Source organism: Phlebotomus papatasi, chromosome 2 (genome assembly GCF_024763615.1).
Source record: "Phlebotomus papatasi isolate M1 chromosome 2, Ppap_2.1, whole genome shotgun sequence".
NCBI classification, from domain to species: domain Eukaryota; kingdom Metazoa; phylum Arthropoda; class Insecta; order Diptera; family Psychodidae; genus Phlebotomus; species Phlebotomus papatasi.
In genome coordinates this window covers 66,245,958-66,261,183 of record NC_077223.1, presented here as the reverse complement: position 1 = coordinate 66,261,183, position 15,226 = coordinate 66,245,958, and the positions used below count along the sequence as shown (strand labels likewise).

General features: G+C 32.6%; 1 protein-coding gene across 1 annotated transcript; it reads right to left on the bottom strand.

The window, feature by feature from the left end:
• Nucleotides 1-273: 273 nt before the first annotated feature.
• LOC129803892 (JNK-interacting protein 1) lies at nt 274-14,123 on the bottom strand. The gene is made up of 5 exons (XM_055850767.1): nt 13,970-14,123; nt 13,515-13,831; nt 5,356-6,079; nt 565-672; nt 274-476 (listed from the first exon to the last, which is right to left on the bottom strand). Exons 1-5 carry the CDS (start codon nt 14,050-14,052, stop codon nt 404-406), a joined length of 1,305 nt encoding a protein of 434 aa, XP_055706742.1. The 5' UTR covers nt 14,053-14,123; the 3' UTR covers nt 274-403.
• Between the last annotated feature and the right edge of the window lie 1,103 nt (nt 14,124-15,226).

The window sequence follows — 15,226 nt, the reverse complement described above, 5'->3', positions numbered from 1 at the left end:
AACAATTTTAGCACCCGACAATAAATATTTACTATTCTGTGATTTTGGTAGATTATTGAGAGTTTAGTAGATTTGTTTTTAATATGAAGACACAAAATGTCAAATTTATAATTGTGATAAAAATTTAAGCGTTCTCTTGTTCTCATGGGAACATCCTTTTACAGTGCTGATTTTTTTTAACAATATTTTTCTCAAAGTAATTCTTCATCAGCTCAAAACTCGACTATAAGTTATTAATTTTTTTTGTCTTTTTGTTCCTTTATCTAATTATTATTTTTCATCTGGTACTACCATTTTCTACATAGGTTTATTTACAATTCGAAACATTCTGTTTTCTGTCTCAATTATTTTGTTCTTTTTGATCTGTTTGGAGAAGCAAACCAGCACCAAGAATTTCTCCTTTCTACTCAATGTAGATGTCTTCAATAGGGTATGCCGTTTCAATGAATTTCTGGTAGAATCGCTGAAAAGCTCGCCTGAAAGTGCAAAAAGAAATCATCATGAGCTTTTGTCTCCTTTCCTGTGAGGAATTGTGGTTAGTTGTGGGGAAAAATGAATTATTACCCAACAGCTTCCGCCACAGGACGCGTGGATTCGTGGCCTCTGAAGACGTGACATGCGAATCTCTGCACTGTGGGGTGCTTGGTGATGAAGCCAATGTAGCGATTATCTCTGTGGATGAAGCGTCAAAGACAATATAATAAATGATTAGAATGCCCCTGGGGATTATTTTGGCGGTATCTTTTATGGCCTTTAGTGGCTTTTCTCGCATCAGTGTCACTGATGAATTTTAATTTGCCCCATAAAATCCCCAAACTCGATGATTTAGTGTTTTTGGGATCGATTGCGGGATAATTTTATTGTTCGAATTTCGTGAGGATTTTCCACAAGGGGTGAACAATTGGCACTTTTAGGGTAGGGTAAATTAAGCTAATTCAAAACTTGCTCCAAATGGATTTTTTTCTCTATTCCAAATGGAGACGTCATTGTTTTCATGATAAATACACTACTAAATTATTATATTTATATATTTTCTATATCACAGTGTCATTATTTAGTTAATTTTGCTCCAAATAAAGCGAAAATCCATTCATATTCACAAATTTTATTTTGTTAATTTCTCAGAAAACTTAAAAGTGTACCTTTTCATCATCGATCGACCATGTTTTCCAATGAAAAACACAATAAGGTTACTGTTGTTTATTCGAATTTTTTTAAACATTTATATCACATTCCTGGCTAATTTTAGTTAAATTGAGTTCTAATCTTTATTGTTAACGGTACGTGAAATTTTCAAATGAAACATTTACCTATTTCGTGACCAAAAAGGGATTTTCTGAAGTGTCTGCAAATGCTTTAATAGGAAACCCCGGAAATATGATTTTTTTTAGAGATTCTCTTATTGTTTTAGATGGGAAAGGAGAAAAGACCAGAAATAAGAACAAATCCTGCACTAAGGCGCAACTCAACAAGGTTTCGGAAGCCTTTCGTCGCGGTTTCACTTACACTGTTTGTCTCCAATTAGAAACTTTCCCTTGTCTCCATTTGGATTAATATGTTTCCAATAAAAACATTTCACACTCGCGTATTTTTCTTGTATTTAAGAAGTTTTAAAATTATATCTAAAGAATTTTCACTAAACAGTAACATTCTAGAAGAGTCAAGGAGCGAATTTACTTCAGAAAAAAAATGAACTTAAAGTGTTGAATCTTCTGTCAAAGTTAAAGCGTCTGGAAATGGTTTTGAATTAGGATATTTACCCTATTTAGTGATAAATATAATCACATCTGCAGAGAGCAATCCTTCAGAGACATTCCATGGAATTCTTATCGAAACTTCTTTTTATTCCATAGAAAATTTTCCATGTAGGGAGATGTACACTATCTTGGGAAGGCTCAAGCCTTGGACAACTCAATTTTACTGCTCAAAATCCACGAAAAGAGCAGTATATAATTCTACGATTTTTTTCACCCCCCAAAATTTTTACATTCCACCCTCTGGAAACTATTTTTCTCAACAAATCTACGCGTTTTAGAGAAAAATCGTCATCTCTGTTTGTGTGTCTCTCCGTCCGACCGTCACCAGCTCTCGAGCTCAAACGGTAAGAGATAGCGACTTGGGATCTTTGGAGGACCCCCGATAAGTCGATCTAAGAATCGTTAGCATGCGGCATGCCCCTCACTTTCCCCCCACCCAAGCCCTTTCCATCCAAAACCATATTTTTTGGGATTGCTCGAATACGCATCGTGCAATTTTTTCATTTTTGGATATGTTTTAGAGATTACCCAGACGGGCATTTCGTTCTTATACGAGAATCCCATTGAACCAAAAACCAATTGTTCGAATTTGGAAGTACTTAAGTGTCAAAATATGACGGTCTTTACATAGTTGTGAGGAAAAAAAAACAGAACAACGACTCTTACTGTTCTTGTTCCATTATTTAATCACTCCATAATCACTGAGTAACTCTTTTGCAAGCTCTTTAGTGTGATATTTGATAAATTTTCCCCATCTTGTTTTAAAATTTAGTATGAAAATTCGAAATTAAATTTGAATTCTTCGAACATCAACGACTTTTTGTGCAAATAGAGTTCCATTTACTTTTTATCCAAGACACTATTGGAGAATCAAAATCTACTTGTGTTTACACCCAATATCCTCCTGTTAGAATTGTGCTGCCTTATGGCGTCTACACACTAGAAGCAATTTTCGTAAAAAATTGCTAAAACATGACGTTCCTGTCTACAATGATAGGTAAAATTTTCATTAAAAAAAAGTATTGTTTAAATTTAAATTGTTCCTAGTGCGTAGGTGCCTTTAGAGATCGTCTGCAATCTCATCAGAACCAGTTTTTTTCGCTGGTATGAAACATCGGTATTCTTCTTTTTTTTTAAATCAATTTTTACACCATGCTTTCTGACAAATTTTACTCCGAGTGGTAATTTTTGATAAAGCTAATTTTGGAGGATTAACAGATTCGTGCGTTCGATATCTAAATTTTACAGACATGTACTTGTTAAAAGTCGTGGAATATCGGAAATTTTGTATTGATAATTTAATTGGAAATTACAGATAGCCATACTGGTAACACTAATCCCGCTCATTCACGGTGCCATGATAAATATTACATAAAAACTCATATAGAAAGAAATTGTCTTCTTGATATCTTTGTCAGAAGACGGATAGCTCTTCACTACACACCCTTTTACTTGAATCTTGCAGAAATACAAAGAAATTAAATGTAAATGTCACGTCAAATGGAAAGTTCTTAAATTGCGCGCAATTCAACTGTGGGAGAGAGATAGAGACACAAATAATTTAATTGACAAACGTCTGGCGGCGCTACGGTTGCAAAAAAACCCTGTGAAATGCGATAAAATACTTTCCTCTCTATTTTATCCTTATTAGCAGGTCGTGTCCCTTCTTGTAATATATACTTTTGCATTCCTTATTAACCAAAATAGTATTGTACAAAAGGGTTTTTCTCAAACCTATCCTGAATTTTGGGACAGCTCAAAAGAATGTGAGTCTTCCAGCTCAAAATTTCATCCCAATGTTTTTGTTGTAATATCGACAATTATTCACAATTAACCCAAATAACTGTATTTAAATAAATTATTAAAAGGATTCTCTTGGGAAAATGACTTAACTCTAAGGAATTAAACAATTTTCACGTTAAAAAACCTCTCATTTTCTCTACGTGAATTTTCGCGGAATTTCGAAGAATGCCAACAGGCACCACCAAATTCACTTCGGCTTTTCTTTTAGCTCAGGCCTGCTAAATTATCTAAATTATTATTGGTCACCAACGCTAAGACGGCGATGACAGCAAGGTACGGTGGGATTAACATGAGTTATTATAAGTTATTAATGGTAATGAAAAATAAATACAATACAATATACAATACAATACAATTATTGAGCAAATGCATAAATTATACAAAATGAATCGATGAAAATTGATATCTCCTGAAAAGCAAATATTTTAAAAACGACTCATTATTCCAATATATTGAATGTTTTATATACTTTGCTCGAATTCCTTAAAGCCTTGAACGTTTAATGAAAATCATGAAGGTAATCCATGGTGAAAATTTTAGACCACGCTCTCTTTTCTATTGTAAAATATCGAATTTAAAAGTTTTCCATTACCTCAGTCTCCCCTACTAATCAGATCTAGTTAAATAAAATATTTATTTAAAAAAAAATCATTTCTTAAAGTTTAACTTTGGATTGAGCTTGACTTGGATTGAGGTGACGAAGATACGCATATAACAATACGTGAAGTTTTTATTTTAAATTTTTTAGTGTAATTGTCTGAAAACTTTGTGGAAAATACTGCTTAAAATTTTAATATAATTAATGCAACTCACTGCATTTCTCGAAAGATTTAAATTACGACACGTGGTGACTTCATTCATTTTATTTCTTGGAACGTTTTTCCTGAGAAATTCTTGAAAATCTTTATGGAAAGTTTACTACATTTTGCGTGAAAATTATGTAAAGAAAAATCAGTGGAATTATAAGTACAGATCTATTTGATATTTGTCTAGAATTCTGCGCTGTTTAATACCCGAAAAAATATCATTAGACAGGCACGTGGTAGAATTATAGAGTTCTCCTTGGAATTTTCCTTATTCTTGAAAGTTTATAGACTGTTTCAATATGGGGATGGCAGTATTATGTTAAAAACTGTCAATTGACAACTAATCCTATAAATCTTACGTATTTTCTTTTAAATTTTCGATCTCATTTCACTTCCTTTATCCGTTTTTTCAAGATCAATTTATGAATTCGATTTAAATGAGTTGTAAATTAAAATTAAGATTAAAAAATTACTGTCTCAATTAAACTTTGAAGCTCGAACTTTGGAGTATCATGCTTTGCATTATGCGTTCGACCATAAGAAAGAATTTGAAAGAACTTAATTCAGCTACCTAGACCAATTTTACAAAGTATTTTTCACTTGCTCTCATTTTAGAATGAAATAAAAGAAGAATAAAATGTTTACGAAAAAGCCAGCCTATCATGAAAATTTCAGTTCTTAATATGATTCAATAAATTTTTGTGAACAAAATTTCCTCCTACAAGATGTAGGATAACGAAGAAATGTACCAAATAGGGAAAAAGGTACCTTGGCATTTGGGCATATTTGAAATAGGATCTTTTCTATTTTTAATGGAAGTGGATATTCGCTCCACAAATTAAAATTAAATTTCAAAGAAGTCTCATTTCTAAGGTGCTCTAATTCAAAGTTACCCTACTTCCCCTTATGAAAATCATTCGTTGGTAAAAGTTAGTCTTTCGGATTCGAGCGTTCGATTCTATATGTATCCTTAACCTAGATCCACTTACCTAGGATCGAATGAGATGAAGGAGACATTCTTGAGCGAGTAGAAAAAGTCCATGTGGGGTCCTTTATGGTCTGGTGCTCGAGCTCTCTCTACCATCCGCAGTCCCTGATCACTGACTTCCAAGATACACGGTTGGGCCTTAGGAGAGTCTCCGGAACGCGCCAGGATCTTCCTGACAGCTTGGCAGACTACCCCAGTGCCCTTGTGTGCTAGTGTCTCCACGGAACCCAAGTACCCTAGCAGGTAACGTTCTCGCTTCACCTGTTGCGCTCCCGGATCGAAGTCATTGTACTCCAGATCCACTGCATATGCCGATGGGAAGATACCCTGTCTCCCTGTACGAAGATTCACGCCTTCGCACCACAGATCATCAGCCTCCTTCTCCACATAAACTGCATCCCCGATCTCCAGTTCAATCTCATCGTGGTGGCGGGGCAGGAATTTGTGGAGCGCCCTGTGAGTGGCCTCCAGAAGTTCCAGTCGCGAATACGGTGTCCCTCCAGCTGCTGGAGTCGGGGACATGCTCTTGAAGTCGGTGGGGGAGTGTGCTGTGGAGTGTCCACTGTCCACATCTCCCAAACTGTGCAGCCGATCGCTGTCTGGACTGGAGTCCTCGTCCAGAAGATAGCCACATTTCAGTGCCAGCACAGAACGTTGCCCCACGCCCGTTTTAACTCCCAGCTCCTCTGCCAAAGACGTCTGACTGCACATCACCACAATGGAAGCTGAAAGGTAAGTAGGGGAGACAGGGGTAGAATTAGCCAGCAAATGAAGCTTTTTTTTCGCGCATGATTTGTGAAAAAATGATAAAGTTTGTCTAATGTTTTTATGTTTCATAAGTAACATTAAGATATTGGCTGTATAAAACCGTATAGTTCAGAGCTCTCAAATCCTTGGCTTTTTCTAGAGAGGATAATGAAAAAAGTATGACACATTGGCTACACCTGCCCCGGCCTGGGTAGATTTAGCCACTTTCGGGGTGCTATTTGCCACCAGTTTTCCAGACGAAATTTTAAAACTGGAAATACCAAGTGTTATTTCACTTGATCCACTGAAGCCCACTGATACTAAATATGTAACTTAAACCTAATGAAAAAGACTTTAGCCGACTTTTTTATGACATTTTTGTAATTGCGGGAAAATTGATGAAAATATCCTGAAAAAATCTATTTCACAAATTTTTCATCCGAATGGCAATATTGCTTGGAATATCAATAGTACTCTTTCATCTAACAATTATCCATGTATTAGTGAAAAATCATTGATAGTTTTATCCGGCCACGGAAGAGTGGCTACAACTGCCCCGAGGGCTGTTTTAGTGTTTTTCATCTTATATAAAAAATTGGATAATTATTATCCAAGTGAAAAATATTTTTTAATTAGGTTTATGAAACCAGAAACGAGGTAAAACTATGAAATCTTGACTACAAACTCAGAAAACCAAATGCTGGTCCAAAAACTGAAACATCAAAACTGCAGTTTTATACCCATTTTATAAAAATGCTTCTAAATTGTAGGATAACAGGATCAGACTTATAAATATTTCTGGGAATATGGTGATGTGTTCCTACTTTCATTAAAAAATACTTTGCTCAAGGTACATTTTAAGGGAACCGAGAAAAATCCACTGTCTACTTCTGCCCCTGGCTAATTGTACCCCGGTCTCCCCTACATTAAACCGTTAAATAATGTTCTATTCAAATTTGACATTCACACACAGAAAAAAAAATTTAGAGTAAATGTCCTTTGACACACTCTTAGAAAAGTTTAGACGTGATTACTAATGAAAATTAGTTGTTCGGGCGATTATTATCAAATCTATTTAAAATAGTTCTTATATTCTTAAAACATTATACTCATAACATAATAAATTTATTAGTAGTGAGAATATAAGACAATATTTACGTGGATAAGTTGCGGCAATTATTTCATAATGCTTTCATACAATTATATTTGCTTGTGTTAATTAAATGAAATCATTATTCCAACCAATATTGGTCACTAATTCCTTTTAGTTCTCACAACCAATGTAAATAGTATATATAATATATTTTCATAAAGTTATGACTACTTTTCCAATAGTAAAGAGTGGTTTTTATTTTAGTAATGCCTTGAAGCTCTTTCGAATTTTAAGCAACTAATAAGAAATATGCATCACAATGAATGCTATATGGTAACCACAACTAATATGATATAGTTATTACAGCCAATAAGATGGGTATCAACCCCATTTATTTAGTAATTGGAACTAATATGTTATAGTACCCATTACTATTTTGATTTAGTTGTGATAACTAAATGAAAAGGATACTTTAACTAACTGTGGTCAACTATTTCATTTAGTTACCCAAACTAAATATATAGTTGGGTCTATATTTACTATATTTTATAGTTCTAATAACTGCATATGAGCTTGTACGAACTAATTTTTTCTAAGAGTGCAGAAGATTCAACACATTAAGTTCATATTTTTTCTGAAGAGAATTACATAAATTCGCTCCTTGACTCTTCTAAAATGTTACTGTTTAGTGAAAATTCTTTAGATGTAATTTGAAAACTTCTTAAATACAAGAAAAATACGCGAGCGTAAAATGTTTCTATTGGAAACATATTAATCCAAATGGAGACAAGGGAAAGTTTCTAATTGGAGACAAACAGTGAAAGTGAAACCGCGACGAAATGCTTCCAAAACCTTGTTCAGTTGCTTCTGAGTGCAGGATTTGTTCTTATTCTTGGTCTTTTCTTCTTTCCCATCTAAAACAATAATAAAATCTCTCCAAAAATATCATATTTCCAGGGTTTCCTATTGAAGCATTTGCAGACACTTCAGTAAAACCCTTTTTGTTCACGAAATAGATAATTATTTCATTTGAAAACTTAACGTACCGTTAACAATAAAGATTAGAACTCAATTTAACTAAAATTAGCCAGAAATATGACATGAATGTTAAACAAAACGAATATACAATAATCACCTTATTGTATTTTTCATTGGAAAACTTGGTAGATCAATGAAAAATTCGATGGTGAAAAGGTACACTTTTAATTTTTCTGAGAAATTAACAAATTAAAATTTGAGTTTTCGCTTTATTTGGAGTAAAATTAACTAAATAATGAAACTGTGGTATAGAAAATATATAAATATAATAATTTAGTACTGTATTTATCATGAAAACAATGACGTTTCCATTTGGAGTAGTGAAAAGTTTCCATTTGGAGCAGGTTTTGAATTAGCTTAATTTACCCTAGTAAGTTTGATAATGTTTGTGAATTCGTACTGGAGACTTACAAAATGCTCGTAAATTGTATTACTCACTAAAAAGTTTGTAAAAGTTTGTATTTTTTCACAAACAATGTGCGTAATATAATCACTTAACAAGTATTGTTTATTCTCTTACAAATATTTCTTCGTACATTTTTGTCTGGCAAAACTTTTTCGAATAAATGACAAAATTTCACCAACATTTTTTATATGTTTACGAACATTTGCACACAAATGTTTGCAAAAGAACAAAAAACGCTCGTTAAGGGATTATGCTACGAACAATATTTGTAAAAAAGTACAAACATTTACGAACTTGTTTGTGGGTTATACGATTTACGAGCATTTCGTAAGTCTTCAATAAGGAATTCACAAATATTTGAGAACAATTTTACTAAATATTTTTTCTGCGTATCGTCAATGACGATTCGTCATACGCTTGCGACCTTCAACGAGTTCTAGGAATGACCTTTGAAAATTAATTCAAAATGAATTGAAAATACCATAATACCGATAATCTGTTGAATTACATTTTCAAGAACTTCTTGGAAATTTCTCATCAGAAAAATTCATACTAAGACTGCCTGGAAAATTTCCCTGAAGGTAAATTATTGTAGCGTTAAGCACTTTGAGCATTACGTGACATTTTATTTCCAGGAACGTTTTTCTCCTATTTATGATTTTCTTTAAGAAAGTTCTCATGGCTCTTTAAAGCACGAGGAGGAAAAGTTTCAAGGAATGATTGAATTTTCATGTAAATCTGCAATTGTAAATACTTCTAGGGGAAAATAGTAGGAAACAATTTGAATAAAAGTTTCCTAGAAATAGAGAGATAAATATTATATTATTTTATACTTGAGATTCTTGACAAACTTAGCTTCAATTTAAGCTCTAGACTAAAGTGTAATCCAACCTCGTTGGATCAACTCTAAATTTTATTATGCGCGTAGTTTACACTCATTTAGACTTGTTATTTTTTTGTAATTTTGTAATTTATGTAATACAAATTACAAATAGTGCTCACATTCAAGCTCTGAATTTGATTTGGACCTCTACGTCTAAAAAGTAAAAGGAAAAACATTTTAAGTAATTTTTGACCAATAAAATTAATTTAAATTAAGACCACGACTTTAATAGGTTAGGTCAATATTATGGAACAAATATTAAAATTTTAACTAAATGTTAGAGCTTTGAATAAGGATAATGCATGAAAATGTCAAGTTTATGAGCTGGCACGGTAGTATAAATTTTATTAGAACTTTTAAAAGTAAAAGAAGTGGCAAAATTTGGGTATTATGCTCTGTGAAATGTTCGAAGTCGTCACTTAGATGCTACACCTCAAAAATACTTTGCATCATTTACCGTTAACAGGTCCATAACTGATTTGAACCGATTTATAAATCACTCAGAAGAGAGCCCGAAATAATTTAGATTGTAGGACAAAATTTTGTTTATCGGTTCCTAATACGTGAATGCGAGTTCTGAACTGATTTATACCTATTAAGACTTGATAGAAATTCTAATACCTTTTCAATTAGCCCAAATATGCCGTTCGGTTGAGAAATACGTTCTCCAGAGGTTTTTCAAATTTGACCTTGAAAAATCTTAACCCTTTAAGGACGATTGGGTCACCGGTGACCCAAAAATGAAATTTTTCCTACGGGCTTCTATCTAAAGTCGTGTTTTGCTCTAAAAAGTCAGAAAAAATGACTTTCTCCGACCCCCAATTTTTGACCTTCTCGTCCTTAAAGGGTTGGTTAAGGAACGATTCAACGGTATTTTCGTATATCGGCGAAAAGTTTGCATAGGTAGGTAGCACAGATGCGGATGACTGTCCTGCAGGTCTGATTTATACCCTACTGATTGTAAGTTTTTTTTATTTTAGCACTTAAGGGTGGCCTTCACTGATTGGAAACGATTAATCGGATCGGTGCAGGGTATACTTAAGAATTGGAATTAAAGAAAAGCTTACAAACAAACAGGGGATAAAAAGTCACACTCTGAGGCTAGAGTCATCTGTATCTAGGGTAACTTCTAATTCAGAATAGTGAAAGAATAAGAGGGGATTTGTCAATGGTCCCATGGTTAATTTATGGTGAAGGGGAGTAGGTTCCTTGAATGTCACAATTCCCTAACTCTAACCATAACTCCTTTGCGTAAAAAGAACTCGAAACTTCAGATATTTAAAACTTTGTAAAATTATAATCCCTAAAAGGTTAAACATGTGGTCTTCGGGAAGTAAAAAGAAAATATTTTCCGATTTAATATTCTAGATTACAGTAAGTATCTTAGATATAAAATTTTAATTTTAATTATTATATTATCTAACTCGTGACTAATTAATTGAAAGGCTTAATAGTTTAAACGAGAATTCACAAATTCAAAACTGATTTAATTAATGAAGTTGATTAAAATTAAATAAAATTTGCATTTTATTTTAATAAAAGAAAATCATAATTTTAAGTGAACTGTGTCAAATTATGGACAGTTCGCAATATCGGAAACTTCTGTACTTTTCAGAATTTAATACATCTTTTGCCTTCTCATATTTTAGGGGTTCTGCACAATGTGTAAGAAAGAAAAAAGTGTATCGTATATGAGCGAGATGCTGTAGACAAATCCTTGAAAAAATTTCAGAAGAACAAGGGTTTTAAAGAACCTAGATGTCCAATATAGCGTACGAAACAATATTAAGAAGAATTTTAGGAAAAATAAATTATGATAAACAACTTTTTAAGTTTCGAAACATGAAATTTCGTATTGTTTTAAAAACATTACATTACAAACTTAAGACTTTAGGAGCTTATATGCAGTATGTCCGAAACTAGGCACAGTTCCCCTATTCATTGCTCTATACTCGATTTGCAGCAAAATTTTATTAATAAACAATGTCTAATTATGATGAATAATATATTTTTCAAAATTATGTTAATTATTTCAAAATTAAACTTCCATTAAAATTTGTGAATACTTGATTAGCACTGAGAGCAGAATATACTGAAAGCGGAATGAATTATTTGTTCATAAAAAATAATTTAAGAAGTGTGAGACTAGAATTAAATGGATAAATTATATTTGTATCTTAAAAAAGGCAAGTTATAATTAACAACAAAGAAAATAAATAAAACATTTTTTTTAACTTTTCTATGGTTCTATTTTTAATAATTTTAAGAGTCACTTAAGCGAAATGAACATTACAAAATTAAATTTGGAATCCTTGAGAAATCATTTACGTACTTGACGGATCTTAAAACGAAAACTATTTAGGTTTTATAATAACATTGGAAAACAATTTTATCAAACTGTGAAATTGAAGTTTTTAGAAATTCAATGGAGCTACAATGAGCAATAGACAATAGTCTGAGAAATTTCCAGATTCCATTAAGGGGTGATTCATCACGAAAACCCGTAATAAGAAAACCTAGGAACTCTTTAGAAGATTTTACTAAATAACACTAATTTTAAGTAATAAAAAAAATAATGAGAGGGTCTTTCAGTATCCTGAAACTCGTGAAACCCAAGAAGTAGGGTGGAGTAACCACTTATCGCCACTTTTAGAAAAAACTGAAATTAATTTAATTATAATTTTTTAAACCCTTTTCGTTATAAAGTATTATAAAGTAACTTAAATTTGACACAAAGTTACTTAGATATGTTGTCTATAGATATATCAAACTAATAATCCCTGAATTTAACGGTGGATTACTTAAAAAAATATATTTTTATTAAAAATTAAAAAATAACCACTTCTCGCCACCTACTTGAAAAGGCCCAAACTCAATTATTTTGGACAATATCAATAAAAAATATATTCAGCGTTGCTTTTTCTTCCCGATATCCTTTTCATTACTCGTATTATATGATTTTTCTTCAATTTAGCTATAGGTGGCGAGAAGTGGGTCACTGGCGAGAAGTGGTGACACTACCCTACTTCGAGAAACCCTCCAAGTTCCGCAAAATTCAAAAAAAGGGTATTACTTTTTGAGTGGGGTGTGTAAAGAGACTGACCTTTTGTGTATAAAAAACATTTCTGGAACATTAAATTAAGTTTTTAATTCATTTAAAATGTTTAATTAAAACTTACGAAATTAAGTGACAAAATGAAGAAATTGTACTGGGATTTAATTAAATTAACCATTAGTAAATTATTTTTCAAATATTTGTTTCATTTTTTTTTAAATATTCTGAATACTTTAAAACAATATTTATTATTGTTTTCTGTGAATAGTTTTCATCTATTGCAACTTTCCAAATGATTATCCAAAAAGTTTGCGCATTAAGACTAATATCAGTATTATAAATATATATATTTAAATTAAACAGTATTTTGAGAAAGAAAATTAGAAAGCTATAACTGAAAATTATTAAAATGAGATTCTAAATGCGAATAAAAACCGTAAATGCGGAATAAGGAAATTATCCAAGTTTGTCTTCAATTAAAATTTTCATTTTCTTTTATTAAAAAAAAATAATGATAAACAATTGACGAACTGACTATCAAAGTCAGAATAAAAAGAGAAAACTTTCCATGCTTTGCTATGACGTCATTGTGCTTCCTTTTCAGAAGACCATTCATAACTTCCTGTCCAGAAAGCATTGTTAGGAATTGATAAATATTTTAGGTTCTCTTCCGAATGCTGTAAATATGCTTCCATAAATTTTCGTTTATACCTTCAGGTGAATGTCTCCCCCGATACTTTGGAAACCGAATAAATGGGGCGAGTAAGGTGGGGGGACTAACTTAATTTATCACCCTCTCATATTTGAAAAATAAAACTTGGAAATTTTGTGGAAAAGTGAATGAAAATGTGGTAGGATCTAATTTTAGAAAACTTCTCACATCATCTGACTTTCCTCCTTTGAAGGTTTTTTTTCGGTGACGCAGAAAAGATACTCACATTTTTTGTTTTTGGGTATTTCCGGAAGCTTTCGACGTCGACGCTCTGTGCTGCCCGACATGAAGGGAAGAGAATTGGTTCTGGCCAGTACTGGAGGCTGAGCTGGCTGATTTGTCCTCAGTCCATCGCCGATTTCATCATCTTCAGCACTGCTAGTGCTCAGAATGATTTGATGCCCAAGAAATTCTCCACCATCAACTGAAGTCTTATGTTGAGGAATATCCAGTAGTTCTGTACTGACTTCCTCACAGTCTGATCCACTGGAATCACTCTTGGGTGAGGGAGAGGGTTCTCCATCATCCAGGCCAGGAACTAATCTAAAAAAGCCCCCCAAAGAAAATTGATGTAAATTTTTCCAGAAATCCTTGATTGTAACCCCTCCCACTTTTACACACCATCCCCCAGCACAAATCCCATCAAAATCGTATACAGAATCCCTCAAGGATCAAACTTACGAATAGAATTGAGCTGGTGTCTTGAGATGTTGCGGGAAATGTTCAAAAATCTGACGAAATTCCTCAAATTCTGTGTCTGCCATTTTTCACTGCACGTTCCTTTTTAGAGCAAATATTGATTTTCCACCCTCTCGACAGTTTTCCGACCCTCATTACGGGGGGATGGAGTGCTAGAATTTCGACGCAAAAACCCTCTTTCGAAGTCTCTGTTCTGTCGACAATCGATAGAACAGCGCAGGGGAGAACTTTTCTGGCCGTTATTGGAGTAATTTGAACCGTTTCAACCGTATAAGGAGCAAAAGGGGCACAATAACAGATAATGTATAAGAAATAAAGAAAATACGTTAATTTTTTAAGTTTATTTTACATATAAAATTGTAGATATTTGCTATTTATCCCCCTTATATCAAGAAAGTATATTAACTGAAAATAAATTAATGGTGCTGCCGTGTTTTCCAATCCTACTCCACTATGAATAAGAAGTCTTGTTTAACGGATAAATATTTATGATCAATTTCTCGCCTTTTTCTTTAAGGAAAAGTCAGCTTACAAAATTCACCGAAAGAATCAATATAAATTAATTTTTTAATTTTAAACACGTAATAAGAACAATTTGCTTTATCAGAATTTCCACACTCTTAGAAAAGTTTAGACGTGAATACTAATGAAAATTAGTTGTGCGGGCGATTATTATCAAATCTATTTAAAATAGTTCTTATATTCTTAAAACATTATACTCATAATAAATTTATTAGTAGTGAGAATATAAGACAATATTTACGTGGATAAGTTGCGGCAATTATTTCATAATGCTTTCATACAATTATATTTGCTTGTGTTAATTAAATGAAATCATTATCCCAACTAATATTGGTCACTAATTCCTTTTAGTTCTCACAACCAATGTAAATAGATGGGCCTATATTTTCATGAAGTTATGACTACTTTTCCAATAGTAAAGAGTGGTTTTTATTTTAGTAATGCGTTGAAGCTCTTTCGAATTTTAAGCAACTAATAAGAAAAATGCATCACAATGAATGCTATATAGTAACCACAACTAATATGATATAGTTATTACAGCCAATAAGATGGGTATCAACCCCATTTATTTAGTAATTGGAACTAATATGTTATAGTACCCATTACTATTTTGATTTAGTTGTGATAACTAAATGAAAAGGATACTTTAACTAACTGTGGTCAACTATTTCATTTAGTTACCCAAACTAAATATATAGTTGGATCTATATTTACTAT

Excerpts from the sequence above, each read along its gene's own strand:
- LOC129803892 (XM_055850767.1), bottom strand. The coding sequence starts at position 14,052 with ATGGCAGACACAGAATTTGAGGAATTTCGTCAGATTTTTGAACATTTC. Across the intron at positions 13,832-13,969 it reads ACACCAGCTCAATTCTATTC|ATTAGTTCCTGGCCTGGATG; the intron begins GTAAGTTTGATC and ends GGGCTTTTTTAG. Across the intron at positions 673-5,355 it reads TTCATCTCATTCGATCCTAG|AGATAATCGCTACATTGGCT; the intron begins GTAAGTGGATCT and ends CTTCATCCACAG.